General features: G+C 42.3%; 1 protein-coding gene across 7 annotated transcripts in view; it reads right to left on the bottom strand.

Annotated features, from left to right (window-relative positions):
- Positions 1 to 18,648, bottom strand: part of DCAF1 (DDB1 and CUL4 associated factor 1) — an 87,551-nt gene that overhangs the window by 17,464 nt on the left and 51,439 nt on the right. For all 7 annotated transcript variants that reach the window (XM_089306176.1, XM_089306178.1, XM_089306173.1 and 4 more), the window contains 9 exons: positions 18,000 to 18,209; positions 15,613 to 15,782; positions 11,979 to 12,103; positions 9,565 to 10,828; positions 8,248 to 8,446; positions 7,715 to 7,797; positions 7,144 to 7,228; positions 3,786 to 4,019; positions 1,837 to 1,930 (listed from right to left, as the gene is read on the bottom strand). In XM_089306176.1, coding sequence (XP_089162302.1) covers positions 1,837 to 1,930; positions 3,786 to 4,019; positions 7,144 to 7,228; positions 7,715 to 7,797; positions 8,248 to 8,446; positions 9,565 to 10,828; positions 11,979 to 12,103; positions 15,613 to 15,782; positions 18,000 to 18,209 — 2,464 coding nt within the window. The remainder of the gene's footprint in view (positions 1 to 1,836; positions 1,931 to 3,785; positions 4,020 to 7,143; positions 7,229 to 7,714; positions 7,798 to 8,247; positions 8,447 to 9,564; positions 10,829 to 11,978; positions 12,104 to 15,612; positions 15,783 to 17,999; positions 18,210 to 18,648) is intronic.

Raw genomic sequence — 18,648 nt, 5'->3', positions numbered from 1 at the left:
ATTCTGTCCCGGTTGCCCCTCTTCCAGGCCAGCTCTCTGCTGTGGCCAGGGAGTGCAGTGGAGGATGGCCCAGGTGCTTGGGCCCTGTACCCCATGGGAGACCAGGAAAAGCACCTGGCTCCTGGCTCCTGCCATCGGATCAGCGCAGCGCGCCGGCCGCGGTGGCCATTGGAGGGTGAACCAACGGCAAAGGAAGACCTTTCTCTCTGTCTCTCTCTCTCACTATCCACTCTGCCTGTCAAAAAATAAAAAAAATAAAATAAATAAAAAAAGCTTAGTTGCATCCAATTGGTTCCTCTCACAGTACCCTTGCATAGTCAATCTACTGTGGCAAACGGTGTCACAGCCAAAGACTTTATTGCAAGACAATAGACATGAACAGTTTTAAGTTCATATTGATATGTGGAAAATTATTACATAAAATTTCTTTCTATACAAGACTTGTTATCTTCAAAGTCAGTTGCCTTTCCTCCTAAATCAAGGGTGGGGAACACCCAGCCCATGGGCCATACAAGCCCCAGGAAATCATTTGGTCTGACCCTACCAAGGCAGCTATAGGCTTGATCCAAAATTCAATAAATCTACAGTAGGCTAATTTTTAAGCTGATTTTTTTTAAGTGTTACTATTTTACCTTTTTTTGGTGTTTTTGTTGAATACACATGTGTTTTACTGGCAGTCCGGATAAACAGTATATAAAGGAAATCTTTCTTTTGGCAGAAGATAAACTGTGCTGAGTTAAATGCCTTCTCAATTTATCCCAAAGAAATAGTTTTGAATCATACAAATTTTTAAGAAAAATAAAGACTGCCCAAAGGGGTAAGCATATAACACATTTCCAGAATAACTCTCAAAAAGAAATTAAAAATATATATTGACCACCTAAAAAAAATCTATCACCTGTGGCAAAAAAAAAAAAAAAAAAAAAAAAAAAAAAAAAAAAAAAAAAAACAAACAAACAAAAACAAAACCTCCTACATGAAGGATCTCTGTTACTGAGACCCCAGTGGAAAGAAGTGGCCATCAGAGAAGGAGGTACTTTTCTCTGAAGGGAGGAAAGAACTTCCACTTTGGTTATGGCCTTGTCTAAATACTGACAGAGACTGTGGATTCAAAAGGCTTCCACAGTCTTGGAAGCTCATGTCAAGAGCCTTGGGTGATCACTGACACCATACATAAGAGTGTTAACTGTTAAATTAACAACAGGAGTCCCTGTGCACTTACTTCCAATGCAGGACCTCTGTCCTCAATGAGTTGTATTCTTAGAATTAACTGTAAAACTTTTTTTCAAACAGTTCTTGTGTGTGTGTGTGTGTGTATACAAATTGTTGAAATTTTTATTTAGTATAGTCAGTCTTCTGTGTATAAAGTTAATCGAAAGGAATCTTAATGGAGAATACGACTGGGAATGGGAAGAGGGATGAGGAAGTAGGGTAGGAGAGGAGATGGGAGGGCAGGTCTGGTGGCAAGAATCACTATATTCCTAAAATTGTACTTATGAAATTTATTTCTTTAGGAAAAAATAAAATAAAAGCTATTTTATAAATAAAAAGAAGTGCCAAGACCATATGGTTTTATGAAATAAGTTGAAACTTTTGTTTGGTCCACAAATGATGTTATAAACATCCAAATGGCCCATGGCAGAGAAAAAGATTTCCCACCACAGCTGTAAATCAACAATTCCACCTTCTCTTTTGTCAACAGTTGTACTATCATTTTGTTTCTTATATTATGTCTTTCAGATGCTTTCCAATTCACAATAGATATTTCCAAAAAGAACTTAACAAATTAAGTGAAGGAGGGTAGACATTAATGAAGAAAAGTAAAAAGTTTATTACCTCCATACATCACAGTCCCCGTATGGTTGAACACCACACGACACTGATCCAAAGCAGGAACAGTGTGTAAGAGATGGAAAGTTCGAAGGTCCCACTGGGAGGAAGAGGGGTCAAGGAAAACTTATTTTTCACCGGACTTCTTAACTAACTTCATGAAGGAAATTCTAAACTACTGCATTTTTCATTTGGCTAGGTATCAATTACATTTGTCATTTTTAGGAAGGCAGACAAAGAGGCAGACAAAGAGAGAGAGATCTCCCATTTATCTGCTGATTCACATCCTAAATGTCTGCAGCAGCTGGGGCTGGGCCAGGCCACAGCAGAACTAAGAACTATCCTCCATCAGCTCTCATGCACAGCTGGGGCAGGGACCCAGCTGCTCAGGCCACTACTTGCTGCCTCCCAAGGTGCATCCACAGGAAGCTCAAACAGAGCACAGCTGGGACCTGACCCCCGGGCACTCCAATATGGGGTAACAGCTTCCCAAATGGTAGCCTAACCGCTGGGCCAAGTGCCCAGCTCAGTGCTGAAAGTCAGTACAGGAGGCCGGCACTGTGGCGTAGCAGGTAAAGCTGCCACCATAGTGCCGGCATCCCAAATGGGCGCTAGTTCAAGTCCCGGCTGCTACACTCCGGATCCAGCTCTCTGCTATGGCCTGGGACAGCAGAAGAAGATGACCCAAGTCCTTGGGCCCCTGAACCCATGTAGGAGACCTGGAAGCAGCTCCTGGCTCCTGGCTTCAAATCAGCGCAGCTCCAGCCTTGCAGCCAACTGGGGAGTGAACCAGCGGATGGAAGACCTCTATTTGCCTTTTCTTCTCTCTCTGTGTAACTCTTTCAAATAAATAAATCTTAAAAAAAAAAAAAAATTAAAACAAAAACAACTCAATACAGGGACCAGGCTGTTGTGTAGCAGGTAAAATCACCGCCTCCAGTGCTGGCATCCCATATGGGTGCCGGTTCCAGTCCCTGCTACTCCATTTGTGATCCAGCTCCCTGCTAATGCACCTGGGAAAGCCACGGAGGATGGTCCAAGTGCTTGGGCCCATGCTCCAGCGTGGGAGACCCTGAAGAAGCTCCTGGTCTGATTTCAGCTTGGCCCAGCCCTGGCCATTGCAAACCAGCAGATGAAAAACCTCTCTCTTTCTCTAACTTAGCCTTTCAAACAAATTTTAAAAATAAAATAAATCTTTAAAAAACAAAAACCAGAAACTATTTTAAAAAAAGGTCAATACATATTACTGAATGATGTCCCTGAAAATATCCTATGGTACCTCAAGTATATGAGCTCCCTTCCTCCAATAGTAGCACTTTCCTTTCCCTCTTATGGCTAGTAATTAATTTTTTTGTTGTTTTTAAGATTTATTTTATTTATTTGAAAGAGTTACAGAGAGATTGCAACTATGATTGCAACAGCCAGAGCTGAGCAGATCCAAAGCCAGGAGCCAGGAGCTTCTTCCAGGTCTCCCACCCAGGTGCAGGGGCCCAAGGACTTGGACCATCTTCCACTGCTTTCTCAGGCCATAGCAGAGAGCTGGATGGGAAGTGGAGCAGCCAGGACTCAAATCAGCGCCCACATGGGATGCCAGCGCTACAGGCCGGGCTTTAATCCTCTGGGTTCCTGTGCTGGCCCCTAGGAAGTGATTTCTATATAGCAAACACAAAACCCTTCTGAGGACAGAAAAAAACTCCATCCAATATTTGGAGACAAGGAGGCAAGAACCTATGGCGACTCTTCCCAATACACGGAAAATATACTAGTGAAAGTCATCAGGAATTTCCAGCATAACCATGTGTGTGCTGGAGATTCCCTAACACTCCAACCAAAGGACAGGCATCATGTTACTTCCAGTGTGGACACTTTACCCAAGTATCGGTGGAAAGAGAAATTGTATCTACATCGCAAACCATAAAACAAAACGGAAAATAAGAAATTAGTGTAAAGGATACAATCTCAGTATTAATGATGACTTCCAGCCCATTCGGATGAAAAACGCCACTGATGTTCATGTTGAACTTGTCAAACTTGTGGATGGCCTGTGCAGAGCGGACATCCCAGAGGACGCCATCATTTAAGACAAGATCATCTGTAGGATTAAAGGTGGCACAGTTCCTCTTGTAGTTGTTAGCAAGATCTGGGTTAAACAGAGTCAACAGCTTGTTGCCAATCTGAATATCATAAATCTTTAGAGAAGAAGGGGTGGGAAGAGAAAAATCAGACCAAACCATCCACTGACAAATTTAAAGAGAAACTGTTAAATATCTCTCTCATGTATTCTAAATCCTTCCCACTGAAATTACAAAAGCTCTAATAGTGTAAAGTAACTGGAAAGTGGAAGATCCAATCCAAGCAAAGTTCAAGTACTTTGGTTCCCATTCAAGGCTTGAATACCCCCTTCCTATGATAGGAAAATGAAAAGTGAAACTGCATTAAAGATAAGAAAACTCTTCTTCCCTTTTCCCTTTTCAAGAAACAGAAAAATGTTTCTAAGATAAAAACTGAGAAATTCTCCATATGGATCAATCAATGATTACCCACAGAATACTCTCTAAGGGTCACTTTATAAAGAAAAACATCTAAGAAATACTCTTTTCTTCTTAAAACCTCCCAATATACCTATTTTAGTCCACCTACTAAGTTTCCAAAGGCTACAATGCACAACTCATGCAGAGACCAGATCTTTCCCATCAGTTTACAAGTGTGCTATAATATTTCCTATCTCTTTAAAAAAAAAAAAAAAAAAAAAAAAAAAAAAAAAACTCTTTTGATTTGGAAACAAATAAGGAAACACCACAAGGAAACAAACATCCAGATCATGGGACAAGACAACTAGCCTGGTCTCTTCAAAAGTCAGTGCCATGAGAACTGGAGAAAGGGTTCTTGGCTTTTAAAACATTAAACATAATAACCAAATGCAATATGTGAATCTTGGCTGGATCCTAGTTCAGGAAAAAAAAAAAAAACATATATGAAATCAAACACATCAAGAACACCTGGAAAAACTGGGCATGGACTGGATATTAGATGATATTTGAGAACTACTCTAATTTTCTTAATTTGGATATGTGACTATGTAATTAAATAGTTTTATTGTTAGAAGATACATGTTCAGGGACCGGCGCTGTGGCATAGCGGGTAAGACCGCCGCCTACAGTGCTGGCAACCCATATGGGCACCAGTTCAAATCCCGGCTGCTCCACTTCTGATCCAGGTCTCTGATATGGCCTGGGAAAGCAGTGGAAGAAAGCCCAAGTGCTTGGGCCCCTGCACACGCATGGGTGACCTGGAAGAAGCTCCTAGCTCTTGGCTTTGGATCGGTCCAGCTCCAGCTGTTGCAGCCATTTGGGGAATGAACCAGCAGATGGAAAGCTTCTCTCTCTGTCTTTGCCTCTCTGTAACTCTGCCTTTCAAATAAATAAAAATATTAAAAAAAAAGATGATGCATGTTCTGTAATGATGCTTGTAACTCACTTTCAAATTGAGAAAAACACATTCATAGAGAAAGTATGGAAAAATATTAAAGTGATGAATCTAGGTAGTGAACACATGTACCATTCTTTCCATATGATTTTAGTATGTTGTAACATTTTCAAATGAAAAGTTGAGGGAAATCCTCCCTTTACCATGCTAAATTCTCCCCTCAAGCTATTTATTACTCTACTTCTCTGCTTTGTATCCCAACAAAATAATTTAAAGGAACTAACTATACTCAGTGTGTCTATTTCACTCCTCCTATGAAACCACTCTAACCAAGATTTTGTCTGATCAGTGTACAGCCTATATTTTAAAGATTTATGTACTTATTTGAAAGGCAGAGCAAGAGAGACAAAGGGGGAGAGAATGATCTTCTATCCGTTGGTTTACTGCCCCAATGGCCACAACAGCCAGGTCTGGGCCAAGCTGAAGCCAGAACTCCACCCTGGTCTAATGAGTGACAGGGGTCCCAATATTTGGGCCATCACTGCTGCCTTCCCAGGCATATTAGTAGGAAGCTAAATGGGAAGCAGAGCAGCTAGGAGTTGAACTGCTACTCTGATATGGGATGCTGGCCTCCCAAGAAGCAGCCGAACCCACCGTACCACAGCCCAGGCCCCAGAACTATTATGTATAACTAAATATAGTTGTAACTATATAATAACCTCTATGTTGTTCAACGCTCCCACTCAGTTCTCATTCTTATATTCAACTCATCAGCAATTTCTGACTCAACTGATCAATCATTCCTCCAAACGCAGTCTTCCCTCGGCTTTTAGGTCTTTTTCCTGGGGTTTCCTTTTGACTTTCTGGTCACTCTCTCTGGTCTCCTCCCTAAGATCCTCCTTATTTGGCAACTTCTAAACACTGGCACATGCAAGTGCTGTCCCTACACCTCTCCTCTAGCCCCCTTAATCTCATCCAGGTTCACAGCTATAAATATTGATATAAGCACTACTCTCCTAATTTTAACCCCCATCCCAGACTTCTCAACTCCCCATCTGTACATTCAATTCCCAGTTAATGTCTAATAGAATCTCAAACTTCACATATCCAAAACCTCAGGACTACGGCCCATCATTTTTCAAGGCCTCTGCATGTCTGTCTGGATCATGCCCCATTATTCATGATACAATATCCTCCTGCCTGGAAGGTCTACTTTTGCTTCTCTCACAGAAACAAATCATGCTTTAGGTTTTCATATCCAGTCATATATCTTCTGCCACCCTCCAGTTGTCTTCACCTTCCTCAGAAGAAAAGCTAAAGGTCCCAACTACCTCCTCCACGATGCTACGGGATATGTACCCATCACTGACCTTAGCTCTTACCCTCTTCTGCCTCACAGCTCCCAAACAAGGCTGTTTCCTGGCTACTCCCTCTGCCTTAGAATGACACCTGCACGACAGTCACAAGTCCTTCAAGGGCTCTGCTTAAACAGTATCCAATCAGTGAAGCTAACAAAACAGTCCCTGACCACACTATCAAGCATTTCTTCCCTCTTACACTGCTTCTTTCTTTTCCTCTGCAGCAACCAACCATCTAACATGAGCCCAAAAATGCAGGGATTTTATCTCACCTAAAACTTGGTAAGAACTCAAAGATATCTGCTGTGCTAACAGCATCTTCCTCAAGCTGCAAGATTAAGTTCAGAGTCAATTATTTCATTTTTCCTATATAACTTAAAACTACTTTAATACACTTCTAGAGTTTAACTGGAAGGACTATCACTATAATTTCTAGATACCCACTAAGTCCTCACATTCAGTCCAGAATATTTCTGAATTAACAAATGAGCAAAGTGAGCGTGAAAGCAGAGGTTTCTCCAGCACTTACGTGGGCAATGTCTCCCTTCGTGCCTATGACTCGATCCTGAGAGTGCTTACTGAACTCAACATAGTGGTCTTCTGTGAAGGAATGCCTACGGACAAAAGCACTGAGAGGTCAAGATGTTCAAGACAGACTCCTGCACACACTGCAGCCTCTTAATGCCTTGGCTCCCACAGAGGAAACGCCTGTACAGTGAGATTAAAAACATTCCCTCCAGCAGTGTGTCTAAGCATACCCTGACAGGGATTCCTTGGTTGGAAAAATGACCATAGGGCACATGTGCCTTTGAAATACGAAAGATTAGAATGTAAATGGCCCATGTGAACTTGGCAAAGTATAAAGATGGCCATTTGGAGTTAAGTGAAGGATCTGCTGCCCAAATGGGCAAGCATATACTTTCCAGGAGCATCTAGAAATTAAAAGATAAAATTTTATTAAAACATAAGCCTAAAATGAAGAAGTTAACAATAACTTACAGCATCCTACTTCCCAAAAGGCCTCTAGTCCAACAAATAGATGGAGTATAAATTATATAAACAAAACACAGGAACACCAGACTACAAAAGCAGATACATACTTCATATCAAATACTGATTTCATTCCCCAAAGTGCAGACAAAGGCTGGCTCCAAGTAGCAGATGTCAGCAGCAAGGACCCGTCCTGAAAGAAGGAGGCCCAAGGAGGGTAAACGTGGGTTTATATACATGTAGATGTTGCTATCTACCATTAGTATTTTTAAAATATTTACATAAAAGCATTACTGGATTAAAGAGAAAAAGAACAACTTTCAGGAGCCAAGAAATAATCAGAAGTCACTAAGATTTAAATACATGTACCTGCAGTGTACTAGAAAATAAATTTAACAGCACATTAAATCCTTCTGAGCTCGTAACAAAAATATAATGGCTCCAAAGAAAAGAGGAAGAAAACTTGGAAAGACATCAAAGATAACCGGTTCTCTTGATACGGCACACTCCTCAGTTTCCCTTGGAGTCCAGTCGATTTCACCTAGACTTTAGAGGTAAGGATTCCTCACAAGAAACTCCAATAAAAGAGGAGTTCACCAACCCATCTTAGAAACGAGAGCATCCAGGAGGAAGGGACCCTCACCCTAGAAGGTTCAAGGTGTGTGATAGCCGAGTTGTGACAGTTGTAACTGGCCTCCTCCTGTCCACTAAACACATTATAGAGCTTCAGCTGCCCTGTGCAGGTGCCAAGCATCAGGAACCTCTCCCGTGCTGAGAACGCACAGCAGGTGAAGCCACTCTCATCTTCATTGGCTTCCCGGAACACTGAAATAGGACGGAATCTAAGCAAAACAAAAGAGAATCAGAGACATAGAATGTGCAGGGACTCAAAAAGAAAACTTGCTAGAAGGACTTAGGTTTGAATAGGTGTGAAATAAGTTCTTTAAAATATCACACTAACCTTCACTGGTTCATTTTCAATTTTAAATGAGAGAAAAGGACCTCCACTTACAAATTTAAATAACAAAAATTCCCACATTTAGGGGCCAGCACAGTGGATAAAGTCACCGCCTCCAGTGCCAGCATCCCATATAGATGCTGGTTCAAGTCCCAGCTGCTCCATTGCCAATCCAGCTCTCTGCTGCGGCCTGGGAAAGCAGAAGATGGCCCAACTCCTTGGGCCTCTGCACCTGCATGAGAGACCTGGAAGAAGCTCCTGGCTCTAGATCAGCCCAGCTCCAACTGGGGCCATTTGAGAAGTGAACCAATGGATAGAAGAACTCTCACTACCTCTGCCTCTCTGTAACTCTTTCAAATAAATAAATAAATCTTAAAAAAAAAAAAAAATCCCACGTTTAAAACTGTGATCCCTTTCCATGAGACTTTTAAGGAATCACAATGTTCAAGGAGGCATCTGATGCAGCTGGTAACATGCTGTTCAGGATGCTCACATTCCGTATCAGAATGCCTGGCTGAAGTCCTGACTTTGATTCCAATTCAACTTCTTTCTACAGATCGCTGCCCCAACAAGTGAGATCAAGATTGAGCTCCTGGCTCCTGACTTCGGTCTGGCCCAGCCCCCGCTGTTGCAGGCATTTGAGGACTAAACCAATAGATGGATCTGTTTCTGTCTGCTTTTCAAATAAAAAGAAAATTAGTATTTTAAAAAATTCACATCAGAAGGCATTTTGGACCAGCACAAAACGAGCTAAGATCCTGGTTAGGGAGCATGGGCTCTCCAGTGGTAACACATTATTCAAGTATTGCCACTAATGACATAAGGACTCTGGTAAACAAAAGGTGACACACACTGCTTATGTACTGATGTGACAAGGAATGGCATTTCAGACCAGGAAATGGCTGACTGGACTAATCACTCTATGCAGACATCACCCCAATACTCTGATTTAAATAATTTAAATAATTCCAATTCCCAGGATGGGAGAGGGCCTCTTCTTACCTGCTAAAGATAAGGTGCCTATCAAAGCATCCACCATCTACCCCTCCATACTTTGGAAATGATGCCCTGCGGTTTAGCCGTGAGGTAAAGTTTATTGGCGCTTGCCGCCTCTGTTTTGGCTCAGGACACTGGTGAGGAGTAAAGAGAGAGAAAGGTGGGCAAGTAGCAACTGGGTTCTTGCATCGAGCATGTTGCTCTCTAAGAAACTCTGTGATGATACTGTCCAGCGTAGGCGGGGAAGGAAGATGTCTGTCCAGCTGCTTTTTTATGGCTGGGCTTTGGCTGTAGGCGCCATGGTCCGACTTTTGCCGCAACACTCTGATTTTCCTGCCATTGCAAGGTGATGGCCTCTCTCTGATAAAACTGATCCTACCAATCAAAGGGGAGTTGCCTGCATAAGATGGGCCAGGCAAAGCTAGTGAACCCTGAGGGGGCCGTGGCTGAGGATGAACAGCGGGGGCAGAGGGGGCAGAGGCACCCACGGCAGCATGGCTGCCCAGTCGAGTTGCAATGCCATTGGCAATTCGAGGGGTTCGGGGAAGAGAGACAGGTGAAGCAGCAGCAGTTACTGGGGTGAAGGCAGAAGAATGGGAGGCAGCAGTCATGGGCAGGTCGGCCTCTTTCGTCAGCACCGTCGCTGTTTCTCCAAGCCCTTTAGAAATGAGATGGTTTCGTATCAACAGAAGTAGCTCTTTCTCAGGGAAGGAGATCCTTGACTGGGCGACAACATCTGCCTTCTGCAGTCGTGCTAGGGACACATCAGTGCCAATGAGGAGCGGCTTTCCTGACACCCGTTCAATGAGCTCAGCTGCATATTTGCAGAACTTGACGTGGTCACTGCGCTTGTCCTGTAGCACGGGCTCCTTCATCAGCTGCTGGATCTGGCAGCTGCTGAAAAGGGGCAGTTTGCTGATGATCTGCCGGACAGTGCTACTGCGAGACAGGCCCACCAGGGCCTTGCAGGCCAGGGCACGGATCTGGTCTGCATCGGTGATGGGCATCTTAATGGACAGCAATGACAAGAGAACCTTGATGCCATTGTTGGACTGGACCACATTCCACATCTTGGCCAGGGTATGCTCGCTGCTTTTGGGGGTCTGAGGCAGCTTTCTCCGAGGAGTTCCAGAGATAAATTTGCCAATACTGGATATTCGGTTATCTGGGCCACACACACAATTGATGATAATTTGAAGTGCTGACTTCTGAATTTCAGCATCATGGATAAAGAACTCACCCTCAGCCACTCCCAAAATAATGCTGATACCTAATGGAAGGAAAAACTCGCATCAATCCTTGTAAAATTCATGACTGATTTCAATGGTTTCAGACTCAAAATGTGGCATTCTAATCATTCTCTTCTACTTTTAAAGAAGAAACCACCTCACTTCTTTTAAAAAGTATAAGGAGCTGTTTGCATAAAATACAATTAGTTCTTCAAGTATGTAGCTTTATGATACAATATCTCCTATATAGTTACTAGTAGTTATACAGAAATTATTAAGGTTCATTTTTCCTAGATTAAGAGGAGTCAAAGTAAGTTAAAATCTTCAGCAGGAAAGAAGAAAGCCCTCGGCTTGGCTGCCAGGGGACCATTTCTACCTTTCCCACAACACACTAAGAAAGTTAAACCAAGCTCCTGCACCTTGGGCTTTGTCCCCAGACTGAAGCAACCAGGATGTACAGTCCCAATACTTCCCATGCCCACCTCAGCAGCACCCCTGATCTTAATAAACTGTATCTCAAAGTCTATTTACCTTGTGTGTGATTTTTACCCATTTTCAGCTGCCTGCCAGTCACTGTTTTTGTTTTCTTAAATATTCACGTTGCTTAAGTTTTTACTATCTACCCAAAAGCATTTTCCCATAAATCTTCTTTATATTGCATAAATCTTCATATTTCAAGACTCTGTAAAGGGGCCGCTGCTGTGGCAGGTAAGCCACTGCCTGCAGTTCCAGCATCCCATACGGGTGCCAGTTCAAGACCTGGCTGTGCCACTTCCAATCCAGCTCTCTGCTTTGGTCTGGGAAAGCAGTAGAAGGGGAACCAAGTCCTTGGACTCTTGCACCCACAAGGGAGACCTGGAAGAAGCTCCTGACTTTGGATGGGCCCAGCTCCGGCCATTACAACCGCCTCTCTATAACTCTGCCTTCCCAATAAACAAATGAATCTTTGAAAGAAAAAAAGACTCTGTAGAGTACACAGTTTTCAGGAATACAGAAAACAAATTTACTTGCATGATTCCCTTACAAGAAACCTGTGTGGCACCACCAACAAGAAAAATATAAGGTATCCTCCTCCCCTACCGTCTGGTTCTCATATCCCCCCATCAGTTCAAGTAAATAACTAGGACCACAGCAGCAAAGGAAAACAAACCCAGACAAAGGAAAAAAAAAAAATGGCAAGGGACAACCTACCCACAGTGGAGACGGTAGAGCCAGCTTCGTCCAACACATCCACTGATTCTGCCAACTGAAGCTGGATTTTTGGCACCACAGTAAGAATAGCCAGGACATCCAAAGCAAAGCGCACAGTATCATTCCTGGACAGGAAGAAGAATTAATCAAAAGGAAACTAAAATACAGCCATAAGAAAAAAGGGAAAAAAAAAAAAAAACAGCTTACAAAAAGAGAGAGATACTCATAAAATAGGTCAAAACCGCTACCTATGTGGTTCTATCCCTAGTCACAGCACTGAGAGGAGATTTTTAAGTCACCATGACATTAGTTCGAAAAAACATAGTGATAAAACTTTTACCTCAATCTGCTGAGATTAAAAACCCTACTCAATGCTAGTGAGGATATATACAGACAAAAGTTCCCAAACTTGGTAGGAATAGAAATTAAGATATTCTCTGTAGAAACTTATCTGGAAATGAGAAAGATTCTTAAAATGTCCATAACTGGGGCCAGCACTTTGGCCTAACAGGTTAGGCTGCGATGTGCGGCGCTGGCTGCCCACATTATGTACCAGCTGCTCCACTTCCAATCCAGCTCCCCACCAGTATGCCTGTGAAAGCAGCAGAGGATGGCCCAAGTGCTTGGGCCCCTCTGACTCTATGCAGAAAGACCTGGAGGAGGCTCCTCGCTATGGCCTGGCCGTTGCAGCCATATGGAGAGTGTATCAGCAGATGGAATACCCCTCTGTCTCTCCCTCTCTATGGTTCTTTCAAATAAATAAATAAATCACCTTTTTAAAAAAAAAGTACAAACATGCATTTATGTATTAAGATGTCTACTACCACATTTAAAACAGTAAAGGAATTAGGAAACTGTGCATAGACACAGGAATACATGTGTTACAATACAGTACATTCATATGATAAACTACTCTGCTGCCACTGACAGTTTTCAAAATATTCTAAATAGCAAGGAAAAAGCTGAAGATATAATAATAAAACAGAAAAAATAAGATATAAAATTAAAAATATGACAACATCAAGAATTCACAGGCAGGCAGAAAAATTAAAGCTGCCATATACCGCTGGTAGAAGAAAATGGTATGATCATTTTACACTTTGGCGATACCCAATAAATGCAGATCCCACACCTAGGTTATACACATCATATCCTCAAGAGAGATTCCAAAAGGAAGTCACAGTACCATTTGTGAGCACAAATAAAAAAAGAAAAAGACATTTAATGTTCATCAGCAGGGGGACACTGCAATAAAGAAACACAGTAGTTTCTGTTAACTACCAACATGCATAAATCTCAGAAACAAAAATGGAAAAAACAAAAGCTGCAAAAGATGCACATGATATTCACCTAATTTAGAAACTTACAAAGCATAACTATATTATCAGTTATAGACATGCAGCTATATATGAATAAAAACATAAACAGAGAGAATATATTCCAAATTCTCAAGACTTATTACTCGAGGCAGGCAAACAAAGGGAACTAAGGAAGAGGCAAATATGGCAATAAACCAACCCTGGCCACACAGTAGTTGCTATATTTGCCATATCATTCTTTGCACCTCTGTATTATGGAATATTTCATTAAAAAGATGAATTTGATAAAATACTACAATTATGTGTAATTTAGACATTATGGCATAGTCATTAAGAAGGATCTTCATTTCTCTTTGCAATGTAAGGCTCTAGTGAAGCAGAAAGAAGTATTTATTTTGTTTATAAAAATAAGATTTTTAAATCAATAAACCAATTTACCAGTCAGAAATATATTTTAAATAAAAATCTTTTAAAATGTATTTACATCCTTCCTAGTTATTTTTTTAAGCTTTCATCATTTTTTAAAGTGGCTCTCCAAGTAAATGTAATAACCTACTTTTCAGCAGCTAAAACTGTGGATCTATAAGTGTAGTTAGGGGAACTGGGAGGTCTCCAGGACCCTATGATGTCAAGTTATTTTCATCTCTCACTCTCATTCTCTCACAAGTGCATAGTAAAATCATCCAGAGGCTATGTAATAGGTGACGTCACAAAAGATTGAGTAACAAAGCAGATATGAGATATAAAGCCAAACATTTTTTAAAACTCGCTAAAATCATCTGGTTTTATTTTGAAATTTTTTAATTAAAAATGCTAACTAACATGCTACACGTTGACATTATTTTTAAACAGCTTTATATTTTCTATTTTAATTTCTAAAACAGTAAACATCAACAGATAAAACACAAAAACAACAATTTTTATGGTAAAGGGTTCCTGAGACCAGAAAATTTGACAACAGCTACTCCAAAAGTACCTCACTAGATTTAATATACTGGGATATACTAAACAAGCCATAGTCACCCTAAATAAGCCTCTCTCATCTTTATAGCAGTAGCTACAGAGAGAAAGAAGGTCAAAAACTATTGCTGATCAATTTTGTCACATTATTTTTTTTTACATCATCTTCAAACAGAACCCACCCAGCCTCTTGATTACCCAACTGCCCTTTTATGAGCCTTACCTGTTCGGCATGCTAAATGCTTTTAAATGAACTGTAAATATTCAGCACTGTGATAAATTCCAAGACAAAAAAGTCTATGCCAAAGTAAAATTAACATTCTATATGGTTGTCAAGTAATAATAAGAAATTTAGGCCGGTGCCGCGGCTCACTAGGCTAATCCTCCGCCTAGTGGCGCCGGCACACCGGGTTCTAGTCCCGGTCAGGGCGCCGGATTCTGTCCCGGTTGCCCCTCTTCCAGGCCAGCCCTCTGCTGTGGCCAGGGAGTGCAGTGGAGGATGGCCCAGGTGCTTGGGCCCTGCACCCCATGGGAGACCAGGAAAAGCACCTGGCTCCTGGCTCCTGCCATCGGATCAGCACGGTGCGCCGGCCGCAGCGCGCCGACCGCGGCGGCCATTGGAGGGTGAACCAACGGCAAAGGAAGACCTTTCTCTCTGTCTCTCTCACTGTCCACTCTGTCAAAAAAAAAAAAGTCTAAGTACTAAAGAATACTGTACTAAAGAATACTGCATTTCAGTCTCAAAAAAGGACTTCAGGGGCCGGCACTGTGGCTTGCAGTGCCAGCATCCCATAGGGCACCAGTTAGAGTCCCAGTTGTTCCATTTCCGATCCAGCTCTCTGCCATGGCCTGGGAAAGCAGCGAAGGATGGCCCAAGTCCTCAGGCCCCTGCACCCATGTTGGAGAGGAGGAAGCTCCTGTCTCCTGGCTTCAGGTTGGCGCAGCCCCAGCCATTGTAGCCAACTGGGGAGTGAACCAGCAGATGGAAGACCTCTATCTGCCTCTCCTTCTTTGTGTAAGTCTGACTTTCAAATAAATGAATAAATCTTTAAAAAAAAAAAAAAAAAAACAGGACTTCAACTCCAACTCTGCAGCTATAGCCATGTAAACAATGTAACTTCTCTGAGGGTAGAGATGTTCATCACTGCCTACTGAGCAATATTCACAATCACTGAAATTATATAAAAAAGCACTCTATAAATTAAAATGTTTTCATGCTTAATCTACTTTCTCAGATAAAAGTCCAAAACTCAATTCAACAGAAGTTTATCATACACAATGTGCAAACCAACATCAACTTTAGCAAAAGCAGTAAGCAGGACTGAACTTCATCTGAAACCTCCCTCTGGTCCCACCTTGCATAATAGGTCTTCCAATTGCAGGCAATAGAAATAAGCTGCAACAAGAGTTGCACACAAGACAGTTTGAGGAAGACTTCAGCTGGTTCCCAGTATAGCTGTGCTGGGCCATATTCTATCAAAAACTCCATCATCTCCACAATCTGTTCATGGGTATATGAACATGCCTAAAAGGAGAGAAATTTATTTATTATTATCATATTTAACTCTTATCTCCCACCCACTATCTTGAACTTCATTGGTCAACAAGTTTGATTTTAACTTAAAGAATTTTTATTTTTTGAAAGCCAGCATTACACAGAGAAAGAAGAAGAGACAGAGACAGAGAGAGAGGTATTCCATCCACTGGTTCACTCTCCAATTGGCTGCAATGCCACAGCTGGGCCAGGCCAAAGAGCCTGGAGCTTCTTCCAGATTTCCCATGTGAGTACAGGACCCCAAGCACTTGGGCTATCTTCCATTACCTTCCCAGGCCATAGCAGAGAGCTGGATCAGAAGTACAGCGGTCAGGATTACAACTGGCACCCATATGTGATGGCAGCACTGCAGGGCTTTACCTGAGCAGAGCTTTACCTGCTATGTCACAATACAGGCCATAGTCAACAAGTTTTAGTAACAAAGCTCAGGGGCCAGCATTCTGGTCTAGCAGGTAAAGCTGCCATCTACAATGCCAGCATCCCACATGGGTGCCAGTTTAACTTCCATGGTTGAAGTTCCACTTCTGATCCAACTCTCTGTTAATGCACCTGGAAAAGCAGGGGAGGATGGCCCAAGTACCTGGGCCCCTGCACCCAAATGGGAGATCCGGAAGAAGCTCCTGGCTTCGAACTGGCGCAGTTCCAGCCATCTCAGCCATTTGGGGAATGAATCAGCAGATGGAAGATCTCTCTATGTCTCTCTCTCTCCCTAACTCTGGCTTTCAAGTAAATAAATAAATCTTTTAAAAAAAAATCCTAGGTAATAACAGCTTTCAAATTCCACAATTCTTGAGTAAATATTCTTTAGATGAAATGACTATTTACTGTTTCACCTTTTGTTTGTAGTATTTATAACTAGACACAATATATTTTGTCATAAAAACATACAAAAGATTCCTTTGTGCATGTATTTCACAGCCTAAGAAGATAAAGTACCTCCATATAATGATAGCTTTCAATTTTTCATTTCTAAAACATGTAGACACTGATCTTATTAAATAAGCTGGATCAGAAGCAGAAGAGCCTGGACTCAAATTGGCACTCTGATACAGAATGCCAGCATCACAAGGGCTGGCTTAACCTACTGCACTACAGCACCAGTCCCAATGCTAAAATGATAGAAAAGTCATTATAGACACATCTTTCAGAAAAGAAATTCTGCGCAGCAAAATGCAGGATATTTAGTACTTATCTTAAAAGAAAGCTATCATATGCATACTTCATTTCATCTTTTGGTTCTAGAATCCCAAAGAAGTAGCAACTTAAAACTGGAAGCAAACTAAGTCTTTGAAGTTCGTCTATTGTGTCCACTTTCAGTTTTTATGTTTCCAGACAGCACAAGTACAACCCAACAATGTGCATCTCAAAAGAGACTCCCCAGATCTGATTGCGAGTTTTAGGCCCAAAATGCAACATGGACTGGAGTATTAAAGAACTTTTCCTTTTAAGACTACATCTCGGGCCGCCGCCGCGGCTCACTGGGCTAATCCTCCCCCTTGCGGCGCCGGCACACCGGGTTCTAGTCCCGGTCGGGACGCCGGATTCTGTCCCGGTTGCCCCTCTTCCAGGCCAGCTCTCTGCTGTGGCCCGGGAGTGCAGTGGAGGATGGCCCAAGTCCTTGGGCCCTGCACCCCATGGGAGACCAGGATAAGTACCTGGCTCCTGCCATCGGATCAGTGTGGTGCGCTGGCCGCGGCGGCCATTGGAAGGTGAACCAACAGCAAAAGGAAGACCTTTCTCTCTGTCTCTCTCTCACTGTCCACCTGCCTGTCAAAAACAAAATTTGTAAAAAAAAAAAAAAAAAAAAAGACTACATCTCAGCCGGCACTGCAGCTCACTTGGCTAATCCTCCGCCTGCAGCTCCGGCACCCAAGGTTCTAGTCCCAGTCGGGGCGCCGGTTCTGTCCCGGTTGCTCCTCTTCCAGTCCAGCTCTCTGCTGTGGCCCGGGAAGGCAGTGGAGGATGGCCCAAGTGCTTGGGGCCCAGCACCCGCATAGGAGACCAGGAGGAAGCACCTGGCTCCTGGCTTCGGATCAGCGCAGTGCCGGCCGCAGCAGCCATTTGGGTGGTGAACCAAAGGAAAAGGAAGACCTTTCTCTTTCTATTTCTCTCTCATTGTCTAACTCTGCCTGTCAAATAAATAAATAAAATAAAAATTAAAAAAAAAAAAAGACTACATCTTCTCACCTTGTATGGGGGTTGAGGGTGAACAAGAATGCCACCCTCAGTCCTCTGAAGCGACTGCTTCACTTGTTCCAATTTAATGGCCAGGTGAGCTTCAAAGTACTTGCGCAAGGCCATGCAGGTATGTTTCCCAGTTTGGCGGCTAGCAAATATTTCATCATCACTCAGAAGTGCACCTTGATCTTCCAAATTTAGAATCTCCAAAGTACTGATCTATTAACAAGCAGAAAAAAATTAGGAGGAACCAGTAGGAGGGAAAAATAAAATTAAAAAAAGTGGTAAATTTTCATGCTCAACAGGACTGACAAAGTATTTCTATGTTTACAGCCATATGAAATCAAAACACTAAACCCATTTCAAAAAAAAAGTGACAGAGCTTTTAATTATGTTGAAAAAACATACAGGTATAAACCTGTGGCTTTTAGAAAGGTCAAAATTATTCAGAGCAATTCCTCATACAGCTATAACCAAGGCAAGTCCAATGGCCAGAGTCCTTCAACCATTGAATAGAGGCAGGAAAGACTTTACACAAAGAGTAACAGCAAAACTCCTCCAATCGAAAGCTTCCTCTCTCCAAAGAAGTGCTGCTAAAGGGCAGCCAAGACGAGCAATGCTCCTACTCACAAGTGCAAAGAAGCCACTGAAAGAACCT

This window comes from Oryctolagus cuniculus, chromosome 10 (genome assembly GCF_051225735.1).
Source record: "Oryctolagus cuniculus isolate XC-2025 breed Fujian yellow rabbit chromosome 10, ASM5122573v1, whole genome shotgun sequence".
NCBI classification, from domain to species: Eukaryota; Metazoa; Chordata; class Mammalia; order Lagomorpha; family Leporidae; genus Oryctolagus; species Oryctolagus cuniculus.
Note: the sequence above shows the minus strand (reverse complement) of the source record. Positions and strands in the feature narration are given on the sequence as shown.